The sequence below is a fragment of the Globicephala melas genome, chromosome 6 (genome assembly GCF_963455315.2).
Source record: "Globicephala melas chromosome 6, mGloMel1.2, whole genome shotgun sequence".
In the NCBI taxonomy this organism is placed as follows: Eukaryota; Metazoa; Chordata; class Mammalia; order Artiodactyla; family Delphinidae; genus Globicephala; species Globicephala melas.
In genome coordinates, this window is record NC_083319.1 from 2869648 (window position 1) to 2892230 (window position 22583).

General features: G+C 60.0%; 1 protein-coding gene across 13 annotated transcripts in view; it reads right to left on the reverse strand.

Moving 5' to 3' along the window:
• Positions 1-22583, reverse strand: part of VAV2 (vav guanine nucleotide exchange factor 2) — a 176365-nt gene that overhangs the window by 127131 nt on the left and 26651 nt on the right. For all 13 annotated transcript variants that reach the window (XR_009564216.1, XR_009564215.1, XM_030838381.2 and 10 more), the window contains exon 2: positions 9291-9407. Coding sequence is in view for 11 of the 13 variants with exons in the window: in XM_030838381.2 (XP_030694241.1) it covers positions 9291-9407 (117 nt within the window). In the remaining 2 variants the exon portion in view is untranslated. The remainder of the gene's footprint in view (positions 1-9290; positions 9408-22583) is intronic.

Genomic DNA, 22583 nt, shown 5'->3' on the forward strand with positions numbered 1-22583 from the left:
ACCGCCAAAAGGTCAGCCAGCCAGTCCAACCCTCTGTTCACAGATGGGGAAACTGAGGCCAGAGAAGAGCACAGGGGCCTGCCCACGTGCCAGGAGGTGCAGCGGCCGAAGCAGGGCTTGGACGCAACGCTCCTAACCCCCCACCCCGACTTCTCCATTGAACGTGTCTGCTGCCACCATAGGCACCCAAGTCCCCTCTCCCCAGGAATGATCCTAAGTGAGAAAGGAGTCGATGGGTAGGACTCACCCACGAGTCCTACCACGGAGACACCTCCCTGGCCATCAGCTCCTCCCTGAACCCCTTCCAGGGGTAGAGGGGCCAAAACAAAGGCCCAGAGGCTCCTGGGCCTCACACACAAGACCTGCCCATCTCCCACAGGGCGGTGGACCCAGATCACTCACAGCTCATCAGACCTTCAGGGACTCAACCACCAGAATGGAAACTTCCGGGGCTCCCCTGGTGGCGCAGTGGTTAAGAATCTGCCTGCCAATGCAGGGGACACGGGTTCAAGCCCTGGTCGGGGAACTTGATCCCACATGCCGCGCAGCAACTAAGCCCGTGGGTCACAACTACTGAGCCTGTGCTCTAGAGCTCGCGAGCCACAACTACTGAGCCCACGAGCCACAACTACTGAAGCCCGCGCGCCTAGAGCCCGTGCTCCGCAACAAGAGAAGCCACCGCGATGAGAAGCCCGCGCACCGCAACGAAGAGTAGCCCCCACTCACCGCAACTAGAGAAAGCCCGCACACAACAGTGAAGACCCAATGCAGCCAAAAATAAATAAATTTATAAAACAGAAAACGAGACTTTCCCAACCCTTGTCCACTATGCGGGCGATGACGGCCAGGAAGCAGAGAGAAAACCACTCCCAGCACCAGTGAGAAAACGTGGGGTCAGCATCTGAACGGCTTATCTGACTCTGCGTGTGCCTGCACGCGTGTGTACACACGTGTGCCCGGTGGTGACTTCCTCTGAAAGCGGACGGGCTAAAAACATCCTGAAATGGCAACCCTCAGTTAAAAGGAGGAAACGTCTTCAAGCAGACGCTCGCACAGCCCCAGCCAAAAGGCCTGCAGGCGTCTCTGCGGGGCCGGAGGCGCGCCCCCCCTCGGCAGCGGCATTTTAATCGGTAATTAGCGCCGCGCGCATGCGGAGGACGCCAGCCTGGATCGCTCCTGAGGACATCGGGGCGGGGGTGCCGATGAGCTCGCTGCAGCCCGGGCATCGGCGGCAGACAGGCCGCAGGTGAGCGCAGAGCAGCCGCGCTCGGCAAACGCATGAACTAACGCCAGGGAAACGAGCGCACACGGGGAGGCCCGGGCGAGGAGATCGGGCTGTCGGATGGATGCCCCGAGGCTGCCTGCTCCTTCCCTGAGCAGAGCCCGGGAGCTGCCTGCATTCATCGAGGAGGAACTGACCTCTCGATCTCGAACGCAGGGCAGTGGGGCGAGGGTGGCGGGTGAGGTTGGCACTCCAGGCACAGCGGGATGGGCTGTTGGCCACCCCCCTGCCCCGCTGCCAAGGCCACCGCCACCGGCTCCGCGCGGGCTGGTACAACGAGGGCACTACCCCTGGGACTCACGCACGCAGACAGGCAGCCGCACCGTCTCAAATCTTCCTCCAGCAGCTGAGACGGGGCCCATCTGCAGACCCATTTTACAGATGGGAAAACGACAGCCCCCAGGCGTGAGGCGACCTGTGTGGGTCAAGCCCGCTCCCCAGCGTCACACTCTGTCCCAAGCCCCCGAAGGTGCCTCAATGGGCCCACTTTCACCTGGCTCCCAGAAGCATCGGCACTCTCAAGGAGTCCGGTGGTGAGTGTTTGCCGGAGGGGCCGGGGCAAGAGAAGGGGTCATGGCAATAGCGGGACTGATGGGAGGTCTGGCAAAGCAAACTGGTTTCCTCCCGTGTGCCAAATCCAGTAGACTGTCAGGGTCCTGGGGTGCGTGCAGAGGGGCTCGGTGGGAAGGTGCTGGGATCGATAAGTGATGCCTGCCCAGGGCTCTGCAGGGGGTGGCGGCATGTGCCAGGCGCTGCCATGCCAGGGGGACGGAGGAGGGGAAGGACAGGCTGATGATAAAAGAGGGTCCCAGGCAGAGAGGAAGAGTGGGACAGAGGGCCAGGAGGAAGGGCACCTCTCCCGCAGAGACAACCACCGAGGGGCCCTGGGGCCGGGGCAGCAGATCCAGGCTCTGGACGCAGCCAGAGCAGGTGGCAGCTGACCTGTGGACAGTCGGACGGACTGGGATGCTGGCGGACAGGGCCTGCTTCCCACATCCAGGACAGCTGTGACCAGCCTGCCCACCACCAGGGCCCTCAGGCAGCCCGTGAGGCCCCAGCCCTAGCCCCCGCCTCCTAGAGCCCTGATCCCAGAGAGGTGGGTTTCCTCAGCTGTTACGGACCCCTCGTTTCAAACTGTGCTTTTAACCTCTTCAGAACACTTCCTATAAGCGAGATGTCAGGCACAATACGAAAGAGAAAACAGATAAAAGTGGACTCACTCCGATTCAGCAAGGCCCTGCCTTCCGCCTCCTCCTGGCCTCCAGAGACAGGCCCAGACGGTTTAATCCACTGCAGGAGGGAATGCACCTCCTTGTGCCCTTTAAAAAGCTGATGCTCAGGGCTTCCCTGGTGGCGCAGTGGTTGAGAGTCCGCCTGCCGATGCAGGGGACACGGGTTCGTGCCCCGGTCCAGGAAGATCCCACATGCCGCGGAGCGGCTGGGCCCGTGAGCCATGGCCGCTGAGCCTGCGCGTCCGGAGCCTGTGCTCCGCAACGGGAGAGGCCACAACAGTGAGAGGCCCGCGTACCGCAAAAAAAAAAAAAAAAAGCTGACGGTCAGCCCTCCCCTCCTGAGTCAGGCCTCCTGTGGCCTCTCCCCAGACAGCCCTGCCAGCCTCCACGCCGCCTCCCGGCCCCCATATCGCCCTCCTGGCCTCCACACCGGCCCCACATTAGCTTCCCAGCCCCCTGCAGATGGCAGAATTCCACAGAGCTGACCACTCCTTGCCCCTGCAAACAGCTGCCTCGCTTGGCAGAGGGAAGGGGCACGGCAGAACGCAGAACTCGGCCTCCGCCGTCCGCAGGACCCGAATCGACCCCCCAGTTCCACCACTGCCGCGGGACACAAGTGAGACGCAGCCTCTCTCTGGGCCTTGGTTTCCTTCCTCACTTCCTGAGGTCCCTGAAGACGGCAGGAGCTCACAGATGCAAAGATCTGGGCACACAGCGCACCGGGCTCCGCAGGAGGTGGGAAGCACGGGAGGGGTGCCAGCGGGAGGGCTCCCGGCAAGGCCGGCACTTGGGGGAAACACTGCGCGCCCCACCTCGTGCACTGACTTAAGGAGAGGCCTACTGTCCGCCCCCAGCCATGCTGAAGGCCAGGTTTAACCACTTCGGAAGTTTCTGAGCCCAGCAAAATGTTTTCATGGATGATAAATAGGAGAATTCAACCCGTTTACTAGAGGGTGTGCTCTGCTCAACTCAGATGAGAGAAGCAGCCTCGCAGACCTTCCTCCCGGGTTGTTAATTCCACTCAAAACGGGGGGCTAACGTGAGCCGAGCTGACCAGGTAGGGCTGCAGGTCCAGGGCGGCCCAGGCTGGGGACACGCAGGGAATCGGGCCCCCGACGTGGGCGATGGGGGCCCCCCCCGGGCCCGCCTGGGCCTCCTGACCCACCGAGGGCACCAGGGCCTTCTGCGACATGCCTCACCCTCACCCCGTCGCCACCAACAGCTTCCCAGCTCCTCCAGTAAGAGCCACAGACTCACGCAGAGACAGATTGGTGCACTGCCCCCCATCCCAGGCTGGATTCTAGGCACCAGAAGAGAGCATGAACGTCCCTACAGCCAGGCAGCCCGTGGTCCGCTCAGGGCACTGTGACCCGCAGCCCTGGTAAGGAAGGAAACTGCTTAGACGGTGGATAGCACTGGGCCCAGGGGGCATCCCCACCCTTTTAAATAGCGCGATTTGAACCAAGGCCCCGGGAGGTGAGGGTGGTGGCCCTGCGGTGTGGTGAGGGCCTTGCAGGCCGAGGGGCAGCCTGCAGGAAGGCCCGCGATGAGAACGAGTGAGTGAGTGAACTGGCAGGAAACCGGGAGCGGGTCCCAGGAAAGACGGTCCAGGACCACTCAGAGCCAGAGGCCGGCCGTGGCCTCCTGGAGGCTGGGGTCCACCCCCTGGGCCCCCGCTCCCTCCTCCCTCCCTGCGGGATGCCCACCCAGAGGACAGACTCTCCTCCTACAAAGCTTTCTCAGTTCCACCCCTGGCTTCACGGTGCAAGTAAACACGCCCAGTAGGTGGCTGGTCCACAAAGGATTATAATGAAGATGATGATGAAATCTCCGTCTGTTCACTGACCACCGGGTCCCAGCCCACACGAAGAGCTGTCCGTAACACAGCGCCCGTGGGGCTCCGATCAACAGGGGAGAGCTGGTACGACCAGTCGCATCTTCCAGATGAGGAAATGAGGTGCCGGGAAAGTCGCCAGCCCAGGGTCGCTGCCTGGACCGACCCCAGCAGCAATGCCAGGCGGGACCAGACGTGTTGGCAAAGCCACCACTTCAGCGCCCTACTTAGGAGGCTCACAGCGAGGAGACGAGGCTGTCCTTCCACGGTGACTTTTATCCACAATCTCTGGGACCAAGACACCAGAAGAAAGCCACAAAAACCCTGCAGCCTCACCAGGATCCTCCGTCCAAAACTACGAACCAGATTCCACGCTAAGGCATCCCGGGAAGACCCGGCCCATCCCGGCCGCCCACTCGGCCTTCCCGCGCTCCTTCCCTTCCTAGGCCCTGTGCATCTGACGGACGCCCAGAACAGGACTCGAGGGAACGCGAGAAGGAACATCAAGGAGGGAGCAGGGCCCCGGCCTCAGCGGCCAGCCCCACCAGCTGCCGCTTTCCACACCAGGCGGCTTGGCCTTTAGCTCCCATCTCAGGCCCTTTGCTCAAACCTTCCCTGACGGGACTGGTTTGAGCAGAAACCTAATACCTTTAATGCGACCATTCGGGAAAATACCAGGGACAGGGGCCAAAAAAAAAAAAAAAAAAAGACTTCCGGAACCAACTTTCTGGATCCCTCAGCGCCTGCTGGAGCTCGCCGGATGGGTGAGCAGAGGGACAAATTACTAGTAACAGTGAGAAGACCCGTGTGTTTGCTTCCTGGCTGAGGCCGCATGACACTACCGCGCCCTGGGCCGTCATGTCCTCGTTCTATCCCTGCAGAAACGAAAGCTCAAAGAGTCCAAGTACCCGCAGAGCGCGATCCACACTGGGTCTAACCGACAGGAAGCCCCTCTCCCCGCCGCCCACCCCCTCCATCGCCGTGCTCTGGATGGATGAGAGACGGCTGGCTGCACCCGGGGTCCCGCAGCCCTCCAGCGTCTCCGGGGGTCCACCTGCCTGCCGCGGGCCGGGAAGCAGAGGGAGCCCAGTCGGCATGAGCTGCCCCTCCCAGCGCTCCTCCCAGGGTCAGGAAACACCTTCTGGAATTTCATGCACCCCAAAACACCAGCTCCTCTCCAGGGGCCAGGGGGCGGGTGGGGGACCCTGCTGGTTCTGGAAACAGGAAGAATATGCCGGCGCATCAGCCCAACTCCGCACGGTGGCTTCCTGGGAAGCGGGGTGATCCCTCCCCTACGACGGGGGGCTTTTGCTGCAGCCGAGCTCGCACTGCACGGGACCCGCTCCGCACCCACACGGCAGAGGAAGGGCTCCGGGGTCACGGCCACACGGTGGGCCAGCACGGCCAGCTCCAGGGGCAGAGTTCAGGGCCTTCACTTTCCCACCCTTTTTCTACCGTGACCTGCACAACGGCTCATCTGGGTGACCCTCGGAAGGCAAAGGTCATGCAAGTCTCTCTGTTTGATCTCTGCCATAGTAAGTGTTTAATAAATTCTTGGTCAACTGAATGCTTAACGGGTAGATGGCTGGAAGGACCGAGGAATGAATGCCTTTTCGCTTCTCAAGGAATGACTCCAATTTGAGAGACTTGGGAAGCTGAGAGGCAGCTGTTTAGTAGAAGAACTCCACCACCCGGAACCCAGACAGGACCTGAATGCTATAAGCCTCCTTCAATAATAGCAAAGAAAAAAAAAACACCTGGAAATTTCTAAGCCAGCCTAAGACTAACTAGCCAGCTATCCCATAAGGATCCTCTCTGCTCCTGAATCCTACGTAAGTGGAGGACACCCAGGCAAAAAGTGCAAAAGAAACCTTAAATCCCTGCCCCCACCCACCCCCATGAGAGAGCACAGCCACCCCCAAGCCCTTTCCCAACCAGGCAAGAATTGGCCGCAGTGTCACTCTCAACACGGGCTCCAGGCAATTCCGGTCGGCAGAGATTGGACTCGACCCTACTGATCGATCCTTCTGCCCGCGCCGGGCTGGTGGTGGCAGTCGGGGGACAGCAGAACAAGCATCACATCTTCACGGTCTGACATCACTGAGCGCCACCAGGCACATCTGGACTAGCCTGGGCGTCCCCACCGGATGGGGCTCCTGGAGGGCAAAAGGCGGATCTGGCCCGTGGGAACCTGGGCGAGTGTCTGCTGTCTCTGCGCTCAGAGCCGACTCTCACGTGGTGACGGCCTTCCCAAGCCCATCCCAGGAAGTCACACCTGAGTGAGGGGCCTGACCTCCCCAGACCTGCTCCCGTCCTGCAGTCTGGAGCCCCAGCTCTGCCTGCCCGTCCACAACTGCCCTGGGGCGGGGACGGTCCCCAAACGGGACCAGGGCAGGCAGCGGTGCAGCGGGGAGGAGCCGGGGTCTTGCTTACGTGCGTGCTTTCCAGGGGATCCTGTCCCCGGACGTCGGGGGGACGAGCCGAGCAAAGCAGGCTCTGGTCAGTGGCTCCCACATGGGGAGAAGCTCCTCTCGGCGCCCCAGCCTCTGCTGGCCCCACGTCAAACTCAGCTCGGGCTGCTGACCACGGGTTTACCGTGCTCAGAAAACTAGGCGGGGAAGGGGGAGAGCAGTACACGGATGCTCAGTCAGACGGACACAGGGAGGACGGTGGGAGGGCCAGGCTGGGCTCCGGAAGTCTGCGCGAATAAAACGATGCAGAGAAACTACGAGAGGGCAAGCTGCCACCAACCTGTGCTGGTCACCAAACCTGGGGGCGGCACCGCTGTTTAATGAGCACCTACTACGGACCGGGCACCAGGCAGAGGGCTCCCCGGCCCACGCGGTCCTTGGCAAACCGAGGTGGGTCACAGTCACTGCCAGTAAGTGGACCCAGGTTGTGAACCAGGTCTGTCGGAATCGACGTGAAGGGCAGGAACGGAACCAGGGCAGCCCTGCCCTTCCCAGAGCCTCGGGTCTCCCTGCAGGATGTGAGGCTGAGCCCAGGCCCCTCGGCTCCTGCGTTGCATTCCCGGCCCCCACAGCGTGACTCACAGTCGAGATCCCCTGCCCACTCCTGGCTTGCCCCGAGCGGCCCCTCTGCAGGCAGCTGGCACGCCCCGCCGGGGCCAAACCACCCCACCGGAACCACTGACGACCATAAGGGGTGCCCCCTTTCACAGTGTTCGGCCATGGTTGGCAGGTCACGTGACGAGAGTTGAATCCAAATTTATGTACGTGTTACATGACTGCACTCGGCTCAAGTAAAGTACTGAGCACCTACTACAGGCCGGGTGCTCTGTGTGTCACAGCTGGCCAAGAAATGGCTTTGGCCAGGGCTGATCCTGTCTTTTCCTCTATGCAATTATTTTAAATACCAGTTGTGTGTATGAGTGTTTGTGTGTGTGTCCGTGTGTGTGTGTGTGTGTGTGTGTGTGTGTGTTCCAAAGGCCGTTCCCCAAAGTCCAGAGCCACTGGCTTCTCCCCTGCCCAGGGCACTGCTGGTCACAAGGAGAAATAAGAACAGGTGAGAGGTTCTAAGCCATCTATAAAGCAAGACTGTGAAAACTGAGAAAAGCCCGCTTATGGGAAAGGACACCAGCACAGCTCCATGCAAGCTCCGAGCCCCAGCAGACATGCCCCCAGGCAGAGGGGAAGAAGGGGGCCTCAGAGTCCCGGGCAACTGCCCTACAGCCAGAGGGACTTGGGTGAGTCATTTAAGAGAGGAAGAGAAACCGCTAAGAGCTGGGTGCTGACACTAAGAGACAGGCTCTTGAACAGGTCCTGGAACCTCGTTTCTAGAGAATTTCGGAACTAAAGAAGAGGACCGTCAGGCCCAGGTGGCTTATGGGAAACTCCTAGTCATTGATGCTAATTTGACACTTTACAGCACTTCAAATAAGGGCTCTTCTTGGAACTGACTCCTCAGCATTTGCAAGTGCAAATACAAAACTCCCCTCGCGTTTCATAAATCATGTATTCACAGAACTCGTCCGCAAACACCAGGTCCCTTACGATAACGGTCCTCAGATAAAGCAGGCAGTAAATATCTCTGATATTTCCCATCAGCAGGTGGAAATGGCCCCGGGTAGCCCTGGGCCGGCAGCAGAGGGAGGGGCCCTCCAAGAGCACGCAGGAACTCAGGAACAGCTGGGCCACAGGGCGGCAAAGAGCCAGGCCTGATTCAAGCCCTCGGCCCCCGAGCCATCAACAAGGTATCACGTCCTGACCCCATCTTTTCAAATGAGGGACCCTGGAACTGTTGGCTTCCAGATGGAACGTGACACCCTACTTTGACACTCTGAACACAGGCTCACCAGGAAGCCACAATGAGCCATACCCTCACCTGGCCTTTTGCACCTACCTGCCCGGCCTCAGGTTCCCCTCACCTGTGCCAGCAGGACTCCCAGACAGCTGCCAGGGACACTTTCTGAGAACACGGGGACACTTCCCGGGTTATCTGCCACGGACCTAGGGAATCACCTCCAGGGACCAGGGAGTTCAGATAATCCCACCCCCGCCTTGCCCGACACCTGCTCAGAGCCAGACGGCCCTGCTTGTTTCAGGATAACCTTGACGGCTCCCTTCTCGGAGCGCCACAGTAAAAGCGGTACCTGCATCACCTCAGCTGACCCACGGAGCCGGTGCCCTTTCTCCCACAAAGAATGGGAGACTCGGGGCAGGAAGTAAATGCTTAGGGTCGCTCAGCTAGAAAGGCAGGGCCAGGGCTGCATCCCCGGTACTGGCCTCGTCCAGGCCCGGCTTTCCCCCCATCCTCCTGGATTCAGGATGCCTGACTTCACCCTGAGCAGCCTGAGGCGCGGGAGGGGCCGTCCCGCTGCCCCAGCCCCCGATGCACCCCCTCCTGTTAGTAACACAGTCAGGCCTGCACCTGCCCACTGGGCTCTGCGCGGAGGGGCCCATCCCGGAAAGAGGCCACTCACCTTCCCAAAGTCTCGGACATCGAAGAGGTCGAAGGGGTCAAACAGCTCGCTGTTCCTGAGTCCAAATTTGTCGTGGCAGACTTTAAGGAAGGTGCGAATGTTCTTCAAACACAGGAACTAGAGGAGAGAAGGGAAAATTACTCAGCCTGCACGGTCTGTACGGGCAGTAACGCTAACAGCTGCAAACTCTGCCTCCGTGCGCCGACCTGGACCAGCGCTTCCCTGCTCTGAGAAGACAGCACGGCCATCCCGCTGGCCCTGGCCACTCCTGGCCATCTGCCCTGTGCCCCTGCCCAGGGATCCACACGTTTCAACTCCGACAATCACGGCTGGAACAAAATACGCTGCTTTTCAGTCAGCGGGCACAGAGCGGGCACTCACACAGTGCACACTGCCTTCCCCACACAGACGCAGCCCCCGTTACTTTACACGTGACAAAGCCCTACAGCAGCCATGGGAACCCCTGGAGCAGCACATGCCAGACAGGCAGGGAGCCACTGGGAGCACAAAGGCCAGCATCAAAATCCCAGATCAGGGGCTTCCCTGGTGGCGCAGTGGTTGAGAGTCCGCCTGCCGATGCGGGGGACGCGGGTTCGCGCCCCGGTCCAGGAAGATCCCACATGCCGCGGAGTGGCTGGGCCCGTGAGCCGTGGCCGCTGAGGCTGCGCGTCCGGAGTCTGTGCTCCACAACGGGAGAGGCCACGACAGTGAGAGGCCCGCGTACCGCAAAAAATATATATATATATCCCAAATCAGCATCCACAGTACCTCCTCCACCCAGTAACCCAGAATCTGAGCTCCCAGCTTGCAGTGGGCTTGGCAACACAACGGAGGCATGTGGTGAGGGGCAAACAGGGTCGCCAGCTTCAGTCCCCGTGGAAAAAGCTGGGAAAGACTTGGGGGCAGCAGGCAAGGTGGCCTGGAGCGCAGACCTTGCAGTCACAGGGCCCTGGGTTCGAATCCTGTCCAATGACTCTGGCGGGACCAGGGGAGAGTGGCTTCGGCTCCTGAGGCCTGGTTCCCTAACAGGACGTCCACCCTGACGGCACAGACTGGGCATCAGGTAGGTGGGAGCCATCAGCCCACCCAGTCCAGTTCGGCGTGGGCGTCCACGAGGTGAGGACCACAGTGCACACAGCTGAACGCTAACCCAGGGTTCAGACCAGCTGTCCCCATGGTAACCACTCACTAAGGGCCCAACAGCTCAACTTCAAGAGACCTGCAGAGAGCCTGGACTCCTCGCCGGAAATTCAGATGAACAGACAGATTTAGATGAAGGGTGGGTCAGAATCAGAAGCTACGCAGGCTGAGAACGCCCACAGGGCACATGGCGCCCCAGCAGAGATGCGAATCTCCCCGCCCAGCTGCACCCAGTGGGCATCACCCCCGGCTGGGGAGCACCCCCCTCATCGGGCCACTCCTCCCTCCTGGCTGGAGCTGGTCACTGGTCAGAGAAGACCCCGGCTTACGTGCTTGTAGTATATTAACTATTCTCTATCTGTGTGTGTGGGTATCTGGGTGTGTATCTCTCTGCGTTTATCTTTGTGTATCAGGATGTATCTGTGTTTGTATCTCTGTATGTATCTGTGTGTATCTGTGTGTTTGTGTGTATATGTGTGTGTATCTCTGTATCACTGTGTATCTGTTTATCTGTGTATGTGTGTGTGTATTTTTTCTGAACACCTGAGAGTAAAATGCAGACGTGACCCCCTTCCCCCAAACATCTGAGCGTGTATTTCCTGAGAACAAGAACACCCCCTCCACAATCCCAGCACCAATGTCAAAATCAGGCAATTAACGTAGGTCCCACACCTTACCTCAACCAGAGACAGGACTCACATTTCTTCAACAGATAAAGATAAAGGACAATCAAAACGTCCTGATAGAAAAAAAAAATATTCTGGCCCAGCATCCAATCTCGGCCCACACACGATTTTAGTCATCACGTCCCTTTTGTCTCCATGAACCTAGAAGAGCTTTCTCCAACAGAACTTTCTGGAAGGCTGGAAATGTCCTGTGTGCGCCGTCCAGTAGGGCAGCATCAGGCACACGTGTCTGCTGAGCGCTTGAGATGTGGCCAGTCCAGCTGAACAACTGCACTTTGTTTTAAAATAAATTTATTCATTATTTTTGGCCGTGTTGGGTCTTTGTTGCTGCACGCAGGCTTTCTCTAGCTGCGGCAAGCAGGGGCTACTCTTCGTTGCGGTGCGCGGGCCTCTCATTGCGGTGGCTTCTCTTGTCGCGGAGCATGGGCTCGCGGCGCATGGGCTCAGTAGTTGTGGCACATGAGCTCAGTAGTTGTGGCTCGCGGGCTTAGGTGCTCCGCCGCACGTGGGATCTTCCCGGACCAGGGCTCAAACCCGTGTCCCCTGCATCGGCAGGCGGATTCTTAACCGCTGAGCCACCAGGGAAGCCCAACAACTGCACTTTTAATGTAACTGTATTCTAATGAATTTAAATTTAATAGCAAAACCGGCTACAGCTACTGGTTTGAACGTGTGGACCTAAAACACTCCAGTCTTTGTCTTCCCTGACCGGACATTTTTGAAGAAACACAAACACAAAAAGACAAATACTGTAGGATTTCCCTGACATGCGGGGACCTAGGATAAGTAAATCCATGGAGACAGAAAGAGGGCGGAGGCTGGGGAGTTAGTGTTTAATGGCGACAGAGTTTCACTTTGGGAAGATGAACAAGCTCTGCCTGTTACACAGCATTGTCAATGTACTCAATGCCACTGAATTGCACACTTAAAAACGGTTAAAAAGGTAAATTTGTTTGTCTGTTATTGGTGTTAACCTGTTTTATTGTGAAGCATAACACACACAATGGATCCCCAGAAGAAGAAGGTAGATTTGTGGTTTTGGCCGCACCCCGCCCCGCGGCATGTGGGATCCTCGTTCCCCAACCAGGGATCGAACCCGCGCCCCCTGCACTGGAAGCGCGGCACCTTAACCACCGGACCGCCAGGGAAGGCCCAATGGTAAATTTTATGTCTTGTATATTTCACCACCATAAAAAATTTTAATTCACAAAACAGACCCGCAGGGAGGAGGCCACGTGACGACGGAAGTGGAGACTAAGGTAACGCTCCCAGGAGCCCAGGAACCACCAGGAACTGGGGGAGGGGCTGGGACACACTCTTCCACCAAGACCCCAAGAGACAGCCCACCCTGCGGCCACCTGGATCTCAGACGCCCAGAGCCGCGACTTCAGCTGTTCCAACCCACCCCCACCCCCCACCCGGAGGAGGGGCCTGAACCAGAGCTGCGCTGGCCCCCTCAGCCCTGCAGCTCCAGACCCTCTTCCCGCTCGCCCGCCCTGCAGGCCCGGCTGCGGCGTCCAGCCGGCTCCAGCCTTTTCTGCACCACTCGTCTCTGATTTCCACTAAGCCTCTATTTTAATTCCTCCTCGGCCACCCAGTTTTAGAGTTAATTACACAGCTCCTAACCATAATGGCAGCCGGCAAGGCCAGGCTTCCCTTGGGGGCTCAGGCGGGGCAGGCGACCCGTGGGCACAGTGTCTGCCCAGCCTGGCCCCACCCCCAATGTGGCCACTCGGGCCCCTCACCTTCCAGAACCGCTCCCTGTGTGGTCTGGGCCCACCCCAGGCTGGCGGTGGACAACAGCCGCACGGACAGGCTCGGACCGCAGGGCAAGGGGCACGGCAGGACTGGGAGAAAGCACCCGGGCCGGCAGCGGTCCACGGGTGCCTGTGCGCCTGGCGCCGCGCTGCAGCCTCTGCCCTCCCTCCAGGAATTCACCCCATTTCACAGGTAAGGTAACTGACGTCCAGGCAGCGGAGAACTTCGGCTCCAGATTAGAAGGTGGCCAAGCCAACAGTTGAACCCACGTGTGCTTCCAGAGCGGTGACGGCCCTTTGAGAGGATGAGGCCTACCTCCAGGATGCCCTGAGTCCTGGGTCCCCCTTGTCCGGTGTGCTTACCAACAGCATCCCTTTCACTCCCATACGTGGCCCCATTTGAATAAGGGATATGGTCACCGTCTCCCTCATTGTACAATCAGGGAAAGTGAGGCCCAGAGACTCACCTTCCTCCAGTCCCCTCCTTCCCCACCACCCCTGGGCTGGGAGGGTGCGTCGTCGGAGCCTGGCCAATCAGAGCCACGTGGTCCCTCACTCCCAGCAGAATCGGCTTCTGATTCTGGGACAGAGACTCCTGAGCGGTGAGGGTGAGGGGACCAGGGCTGAAGCGGCTGCAGGCACGTCTCAGCCACAGGCTGGGTGACAGTGGGCGGGGGCAGCGGCCAGCGTGAAGCCAGAAGTTGCCCACCCTTGTCTTGTGGCCAGAGAAGGCCTGACAGCCGGCCGTGTCCCTGTGCCTTCAGGGGTAAGTGGCATTCTTCTGTCTCCTCGGCCGGCGGGGCCCTCTATGAAGGGCGGCCACAATAAGGGTCTGTCCCGGGAAACCTGGCCCCTTGACAAGCGGCCCAGACCGGAGGCAGCGCCGTTGTATTGGTTGAGGGCATCCTCTGGGGCGTGGGCTCCCCCAGCCCCAGACACGGGGCGGTGGGGGGGGAGGTCCAAGCAATCCCTCATTGAGGCTTGGCCACTGTGCCGAGAGGCGGGACCGCCTATGTCCTCTAGTCCCAGGCCCTTTTCAGCCTCCTCCGACCTGATCAGGCTGAAATCAGATTAGCGTGAGGGCACAGGCTCCACGGGCCGCCGCCCACTTCCCCAGGCACAGCCGGACAGGACAGCCCAGGCCTGCTGTTCACTGTCACCTGTCACTTAGCTGTTCCCAGGCCCCAGCACGGGGATCCTGGACGTGATAGGCAGAGCAGGGTCCTGAGAGCCAGGGGCCGTGTCTGAGCCTCGTGGCCCCCGTGCACCCTCGAGGGGTGGGGGCCGGGGGGGGACTTCCTGGCCAGGCTCAAGCGGCTCCACTACGGCCTCCTAGTGGTCAACCCAGTGATCATGGAGACACCGCCAGGGACAGCCCCACCCTGTGGAGGAGACACAGAGGCCCTTCCCCACTGGGAGGGCAGCCTTCAGGCCACGAGGGCCCCTCCTGTTACACCCCCGCCCAGGCTTGCTGTCCCCCAGGCAGTACTGGGATAGGGCCCCCAGATCTCACGTCCACTGCTCACGCACCTCAGCACTGAGAGGCTGGTGCAAAAGGGGGAACTGAGGCACAGGGTGCTGAAGCCACTTGCGTGAGGTCGCATGGCAGCAGGGAGCCCGGGATTTGTGGTTTGAATGCAGGTGGCCAGGGAACCGCCCACAGGGCGAGGGAGGGAGGTAACAACGGCTGCTTGCAGTCCTGCTCCAGTGACAAACCTACTACCGCCTGCGACGGCCCCCTGAGCTGTGCACCCCATTCCACAGATGGACAAAGTGAGGCTCAGGGCAGCTAGACCATGGGTGGGTCCAAGTTCCTGCCAGAAACAGTGCGGCTGGGATGATGACCACAGGCCCCTGCCTGAAGGGGGGAGGGGAAGCCCTGTCAAAGCCCAGGATAAGGGAAAGGGGCGGGGTCTGTGTGTTCAAGGCCTGGCTGGCTGCACTGCCCCTTGGAGCCCCCAGGGAGCTGTGTTGGGCCATGAGGGAGGCGCCCAGCCCCGGATACTGGGCTCTGTGGGATGTGACTCACCCCTCTGTGCATACCTGGCTCCTGGTTCCAACCCCCCTCCCCCACCGTGTGTGCCTGGCAAGTCGCACTGCTACAGTGAGGGGCTAGACTGGGGTCCGGGAATCCCAGGCATCTCACACTGGCTCGTAAGAATCTCCAAAGCTCCCATGTAGCAAGGGTTTCCATGGCACCAGGCTCTGGGCTAAGGGATGGGCTGCTCACAGCATCCCAGAGTCATTACAGCGATTCCTAATTCACTGACGAAGAAACTGAGGTCCCAAGAGGTTCCCTAGCCTGCCCAAGGTCACTAGCAAGGACGTGACAGAGCTGGGAACAGATCTGGGTCCGTTTAACCTCCAAGGCCAGACTCTTCATAGTTTATAGGTTTCTGAGCAGGGAGTCAATAAGATTTTTTTTAAAAAAGAAAATAATACTTGCAGGAAAATTAAGTCTGGCCGGGGTGATGGGGAGACACTGAATGAAGGTAGGAGCCCAGCCTTTGGACCTGACAGGCAGGCTCCACACACAGAAATCGTGGCTCACGAATCGGCCAGTGGGTGGGGGAATTTGGAGGGACTGCTGCACACACAGGAACCGGCCAGCACGCCCCACTTCATTGTTTACTGAGACCTTCTGCTTTCAGGTCTGCATTCGATCCGCCCCTACGATGGACTTTCACTTTGAGCCCTAGTTTGCAGGTGTGGAAACCAAGGTTCAGAGATTTGGCAAAAGGAGGGGTGACCTCTCCTGGTGCCCTCTTGCCTCTCACAGGGCTTGTCCCAGGGGAAGAAGTCCCTTTGGCTGCCCCCAGGCTAAGTCAGGAGGCCAGCAGCCTTCAGCTCCCAGAAGCGATTGGGGCCCACATCCCTGCCAACATTCCTCCCCTCCGCACCCCCCCCCGCACGTGGTCCCCGACACGCAAAGCTCCTCTGGGCACTCTGGCTGGCATCCTCAGCCCACCCACTCCACCACACAGTCCCACCACCCCCAGGGTCTCCAGGGCAGGGCAGGAAGGCACAGACGCACATTCCAGCCCAGACCCTGGCCTGGCTGCTGGGCTGTGCCTGCTCCAACTCAACGGCCCTATCTTCTCCCGCCTCAGTTTTCCCATCTGTAAAATGGGGAAGCCCTGCCCACTGACTCCTACAATGCTGGGCCCCTCACTCAAGAAAACTGCTTTACGAAGGGACAGTTGACACTGGGACCTCCCAAAGTCCCTGTGCCCAGAGCTTCCCTGGGTCATCATGCCCTGCAAGGGGGGAGGTGGGGTCTGGCCCCGACGGCCCCTCCAGGGCCCTGTGATCTGCACTCCCTCCTGGACACAGTCAGCCGGAACTGAGGAGTGGCCGCACCCCAGACGGAGCTGGCCCTTCGTCCACACCTCTGCCGGCCTCTAAGCTTACCAGCCTAACTCCTCAAAGCTGATGCTCAGGGGCCAGGGGAGGAACCAAGGCCTCCAGGACATGACGTGTCTGAGGCTCTCTGCTCACGGCCACAGCAGCGGGACAACAGCGAGTTGAAGAGCATCCTCCCAGCACCCCCCAGCCGTAAGACAGACCCCTGGACCCCCAGAGAGGGACCCGGGCACGCCAGCTACCCAGGTATCTCGAGAACGGGAGCTTTGTCTGAAAACCCCTGCACCTTTCTGCAAGGCGGGGGTCTCCACATCTGAAGTTCACACTCTACAACACAGGCGCCAAAAGGTGCCCATGGACAGCACTGAGTTTCTTGAAATATTTCAACAAGCGGCACTAAAACTGCGCTTCACGATGACAAGTCGCTTTGCTGCAGCTAGAGCGATGCTAACCCCCGCCCCCGCCCGGAGCCGAGCTGCTGAGCCTGACGGGCGGCTGACGACGAGGTCTCTGATCAATAAAAAATGGGAAAAGGAATTAATTTCTTGTTTTATTTATGCCACGTTCATTCCAAAAAGCATCTTAAATGACTTCATTACTATTTAATAGAAGAAGCTTACTGGAACGGATCTTTGAAATTTGGGGCCCTTGGGATAAATAAACAGGGGGCCTGGAGGTGACAAGCTGGCCAGATATTCCATGGGAGGTAGGGGCCAAGACCCTCTTCTCCCCCTGGGTCCCAAATACCCTGGGCAATGACCCACAGCCAGGGTTCAATGTCTAGTGAATGAATGAATGAATGAATGAACAGATGACCGCCTACAGAGCACTGACTGACATCTCTGAAATGGCCCCGCTTTTCCCCCAAGCAGCAGGGATTCCATGATGGCTTTACAGGCATCTGGGGCCCCTGGACGGCTGCAGCTGCATGGCGGGAGCCCTCCCTTTCAGAAGCATCTCTTCCAAAAATAAAGGGGCAGGTGGAATTTGGGGTTGGCCATGATCACTCACTCCCGCACCCATCAGTACCATCCTCGGGCCTCTGTGCACCAGCCAGGTAGGGTCCACCAATTGCTAAGCCCAATGACACCTCCGGCAGGGAGGGATCACTTATCACCCATCTTGCAGAGAAGGAACCAGGCTCGGGAGGTCGGGATCTGGGATTGGAATCAGTCCTTCCAACTCCACAGCCCCCGTTCCCACACCGTCGGGGGCCGAGCCTCCGTGACCGCCCCCAACACTGAATCCAGGGGGAGAGGCCGGTGCACCTCCAGCTCACCCGCTGCTCCAGGCAGGGAACGCACAGGCCCAGCCAGGCATTTACTGAGGAGCGTCAGGGACTCGATTATGTCTGGACAATTTAACAGGAGCACTTCCTCCACTCAGGCCGTTTCCTCAGCTGCAGACGCACCAGGAGACAGGGGCTCACGTGGGCGCCAGCAGGCTGACGGATGAACCCCAGCGGCCTCTGTGCAGGGCCCGCTGCAGGGAGCGGAGGGGGTTTTCTTTGTGCACCGAGGTCCTCCAGGGGTGGCCTCGCCCCACATCACAGGCAGGCCACGTGCGATGGCGGCGTCAGGCCCACCGCTGTGCCCGCCCCTCGCCGTTGCGTCGAGTGGCTTACCCCACAGTCGCTAGATTTTTGTCCAGAAAGGACCGAGTCACCCGTCTGGCTTGAAGTCTAACACTCATTGGTGCTGAAACATCATCGGATGGAATTCTACTTTCTCCAGTGACAGATCATCCCTCAGCTGCTGGGCCTGTGCCGGGTGCTCCACAGAGCTCTTTTTTTTTTTTTCTTTTTTTTTTTTTTGCGGTACGCGGGCCTCTCCCGTTGCGGAGCACAGGCTCCAGATGCGCAGGCTCAGCGGCCATGGCTCACGGGCCCAGCCGCTCCGCGGCATGTGGGATCTTCCCGGACCGGGGCACGAACCCGTGTCCCCTGCATCGGCAGGCGGACTCTCAACCCCTGCGCCACCAGGGAAGCCCTCCACGGAGCTCTGTATGTCCACGGTCTGCACATTCCTCTACCCGACTCACGAGCTATCACGAGTGCCCGTTTCATGGCTTGGGGTCCGCCCGGTTCAACCCCCAGCGAGGGGAGGGCCAGCTCTGACCCTTGTGGTCTGGTCCAGCCTGGGCCACGAAGCAAGACACCTCCCACAAGGGACCCCCCCCCGCCCCCCGCAAAGCCATGGGCAGGGGAAGCCCCTCTGGGAACGACATCGGAGGAGGATGGGGCCAACCCGCTGCGGTGACAACAGCTGCACTGATCTCCGTGAGCTGGTGCCTCTCTGCCTGATCCCAGCTTTCCTGGGAGGAAGGGGCTCCCCAGTGATGCTGGCCCCTCTCCTTCCCTGGGACATTACCCTCCCGCCGTGACCATGTGATTCAAAACGCAGTCTGCCTCCTAGGTGCTGGAAGAGGGGGTGCCTCTAAGGCAGACCCCAAGTCCGGCCTCAGCAAGCTTCCTGACCCCTGAGCCCGGACCCTTCTCCCGCGAGAATGCCCTGACCCATTTCCAGCGCCCTCTGGCCACTTCCGGGAGCAATGGGCGTGGGCCTTGGCCTCCCACCCGGCCACTCCCTTCCCCCTTTGGCCCATGAGAAGGCGGATGCTGCACACACAACGCGACACCTGGCACCTCTGGGGCTCCCGGCCCTGCTGTGCTCAGTCAGCCCGCTCCCTCCGCACAGCCTTCCACCGTGGGTCCCAGCTGCGTGGGGGGTCCTGCTCACCACGCCCCGGAGGGGGGCTTCCAGTGAAATGGGGAGGGGCTCAGCTGAGCCACGGGAAGCAGGTTCTGAAAGGTTAGGAGGTCAAGCTCCAGCCGGAGGGAGACGCACTGGCAGTCAGGCTGGACCAAGCTGGTGACAGATGCAAAGCCATCACTCCCCACCCTGATCTCGGAGCACGTCCTCATCAACACTTGAGGGGAAACTCACCAGGAAAACCCATCCTGGAAAAACACTAGGTTGGAAGTCTGAGCAGAAGAGGAGGGGCGGGGGTAGCTGGGGAGCTCATCCTCAACTCTGTCCACAGTCAGCAGACACTTAACAGGCACCTACTGTGCGCCACGCCCTGCCGCAAGCCCCGGGCTCAGGGGACACACAGGAGTGCAGCGAGAACTCCTCTGAGCCCTAGGCTGCCCAAGGAAAGAGTAATCTGTGCCTTCCTCCCGATACCTGGATGGAAACTGTTCCCAGCAATCCTCAAAAGATCCGCTGCTCCAGCTAAGGCCTGTTTGAGCCGGGGGGGGGGGGGGGGGGGGGGGCGCGGGGCGGGGAGGATAAAACGTAGCCCGCCTTATCAAGACTTCAAGGTCAGGGTCAAAGCAAAGGTCTTCTACAAAGCCGGCAGGAAATTGCTTTTCTAGTGTTTCTATGTGCGACCATCTTCGCTTGAGCCAGAGGGTTCAATCCCGCTCTCTTGCTGCTCCAGTCCTCCAGGCGGGCACGGCTAGGAGAGATTAGCTCGGCCGCTGCCTGACACAGTGCCCCCTACCACCACCCCAGCACCCTCCTGCGGCCCCGAGCCAGGCCGTTAACGCTGGCCCACAAGCCCTGTGAAATCACCCCTTGTCTCTGCCACTTCAGTGTCTCCATCTCTACTTCCTGCCTGAAAGTGGCCTCAAGGTCAACATCAGGGCATCCTTCTCCACACGCCTCCAAGCTCCTCTTTCCCAGTCCGACTCCAGAGGCAGGTCAGCCCTGCGGACGTTAACAGGATGGTCGGAGCACAGACACTACCCCCCTTTTTACAGATAAGGCGGCTGAAGCTTGAGAAAGCTGTTTGCCAAGTGTAGTGGCTTGAAAGATAGTCCCCAAAAGCACGTCCATGCCCTGGAAAAAAAGGTCTTAACAGATGTAATTAAGGATCTTGAGACCATCCTGAATCAGGGTGGGCCCTATGTCCAATGACGAGTGTCCTTATAAGAGACAGACAGAGGAGAGACGCGGGGAGGAGAGGAGAGGCCAGGTGAGGCCAGAGCAGGGACAGCAGTGAGGCGGCCACAGCCAGGGATGCCTGGACCACCAGGAGCTGAGGGAGGTGGGAAGGACCCTCCCGCAGAGCCTCCGGAAGCGGGTGGGGGAGCATGGCCCTGCAACACCTCATTTCAGATATCTGGCCTCCGGAGCTGGGAGAGAAGGAATCTCTGCTGATGCCAGCACCCAGTCTGCAATGCTACAGCAGCCTGAGGCTCCAGCTGGTGGGAGGCGCCTTTCATGAACCGCCCGCTGCCTGGCCTCAACACAACAGACAATGCCACACGCGCAGGCCCTCAGCAAAGGTCTGTGGGATGGATGGATGGATGGATGGATGAATGGATGGATGGATGAATGAGTGAAGAGGGTTTTGATGAGAAACAGAAGCAAAAATCCTGGTTTCTTCCACTGGTCGTCCCAGCTCGCGACCATTCCTGCCCCTTACAAGTTCCCCAACGGCCCCGCCTGGCTGGGAGTCCCTGGATCCTGGACCTGGCACCCTGGGGCCCTCAGTAAATGTGGTTTGGATCCCCCAGGGCCAACCCAGGGCTCTTTGGGGGTCAAGGGCCCCAGAGAGACTCCCAGCCAGATGGGGAAGTCAGAAGTGGCTGTGCTGGGCCCCAGACCCACCTCCTTGCTGCTTCTCTGAATATCATGGGGCTTAGCTCCAGCTTCGGACCCCCTAAATTGGGGCGGGGGGAGGGGTCTTGGCAGGTCCAGCCAGCTTTCAGGCAGAGAGATCTAGGTTCAAATCCTGAACCCTCCCACTGCCACACCCTCCCTGGGAACTCCGCCCCGCCATGACCCCAGCTCTAGGCTCACCACACGCCTCAGGCCCCCGCCCTTGCCTCCAAGTCTCTTTGGGAAGGTGCCCAGCTTGGGCACCCCAAAATAGAGCACCCCAAAACAGGCCTGTGGTTCTCTAGCCCCAGTGGGGACCCCTGCTCAGTGAAAGCCACCCGCCTGCTCAAGCAGGGGCTGGAGGGAGTACCAGCAAGCAGCAGAGACCCCCTCGCACGCCGCACTTCCACCCGACGGCCAAGTGGCCTCCACGTGTGGGAAACCAACACGTTACGTGTGGCGTTCGTGTCACCACGAACACCAGAGACATACATCCTTCTCCAAAGTGCCACAAACGCCGCAGAAACTGTCACTCAAGGCAGCACGCTGGGCACTCAGGGGCCTCGCGCCTGGGTCAGCTCACATCACTGTGAGAAGGGCGGATAAAACGTCACGTTTGGTTATCATCCCGACGGCTCCCAGCGGCTCTGAGAAGCGGCGTGACAGACACACACCGCAGCTAACGTCCATGGGCCACCTGCTGAGGGTCTGTCGTCCCCACCTGCGTGGCGAGGCCGCTGAATCGGCTCTGTCGCCCTGTGGGGATGGGGGTGGTGGGGTTATTGCAGACCTGGCCGGCAAGGCCCGCCGGGGAGCAGTGTCCACATGATGTCCTGCTGCTGCCTCGTTCTCCGCAGACACCGCAGGGAGCTTCAAGAAGCATATCTCCTGAGATGCTGGAAAGGACCCCAAATGCCCAGGGCAGGGGAGGCCATAGGAGGCGCTCAGTAGAACCTGAGCCAATACACATGTGCCTCCTGGGAAGGCTTCGGTGGAGATGGGGACCGTTCCCCACCCAGGAACGGAAGGCGCCTGCAGGGCAGCTGGGGGCTTCCTGGGCCCCCCAGGCTCATCTCCTCCCACACCAGCCTTGGGGGGCACACAGCCCTGTGCGAACGGGACAGGGGTGCAGGCACGCAGGAGCTTATGTGCGAGGGGCTGCCAGTGGGCGTGCACGTGGCGTGCGTGTGATGGTGTACGCGTCCGTGTTGTAATTAACGAGGCCAAGCACGAAAACGTCTTCAGGTGCACGTGCCCTGAGAGCAATGGTTTTCGAAGTCCAGGCAGGGGGACTTCTAGTGGGACTTTATTTTCATTGCACTGCGGTCCGTGAGCCATAAACGTGAGTTTTTAGCTAGATGAGGAAAGAAGGCAGTTCCCCACCCCTGCTGCCCCCACAGACACCCACACGAGGAGAAGCGGACGCTCAGCCAGGCCCGAGTGCAGAGGCCAGGCCGCCTCCCGGGCTCCGTCAGCAGGGAAGACGTGGCCTCCACGGTCCCCGGGGAGCGATGCCGAGGCCCCACCTCTCCCAGTACCTGCCCCAGGGGTCTCCAACCTGCCGAGAGCCCCCGACCTCCATTCAGTCCAATGTTCACCACTCGTGCCCCAACGAGGCGCGCATCAGACGCAACCCAGGTCCTAGGGGCCCCAGAGGGGGCCTCGCCCTCCATGAAGAAGCCCCGCGGTGAGGGTACAGCTCCCGATGCCACCGCCAGGCGCCCCCCCCATTCTCCCCAC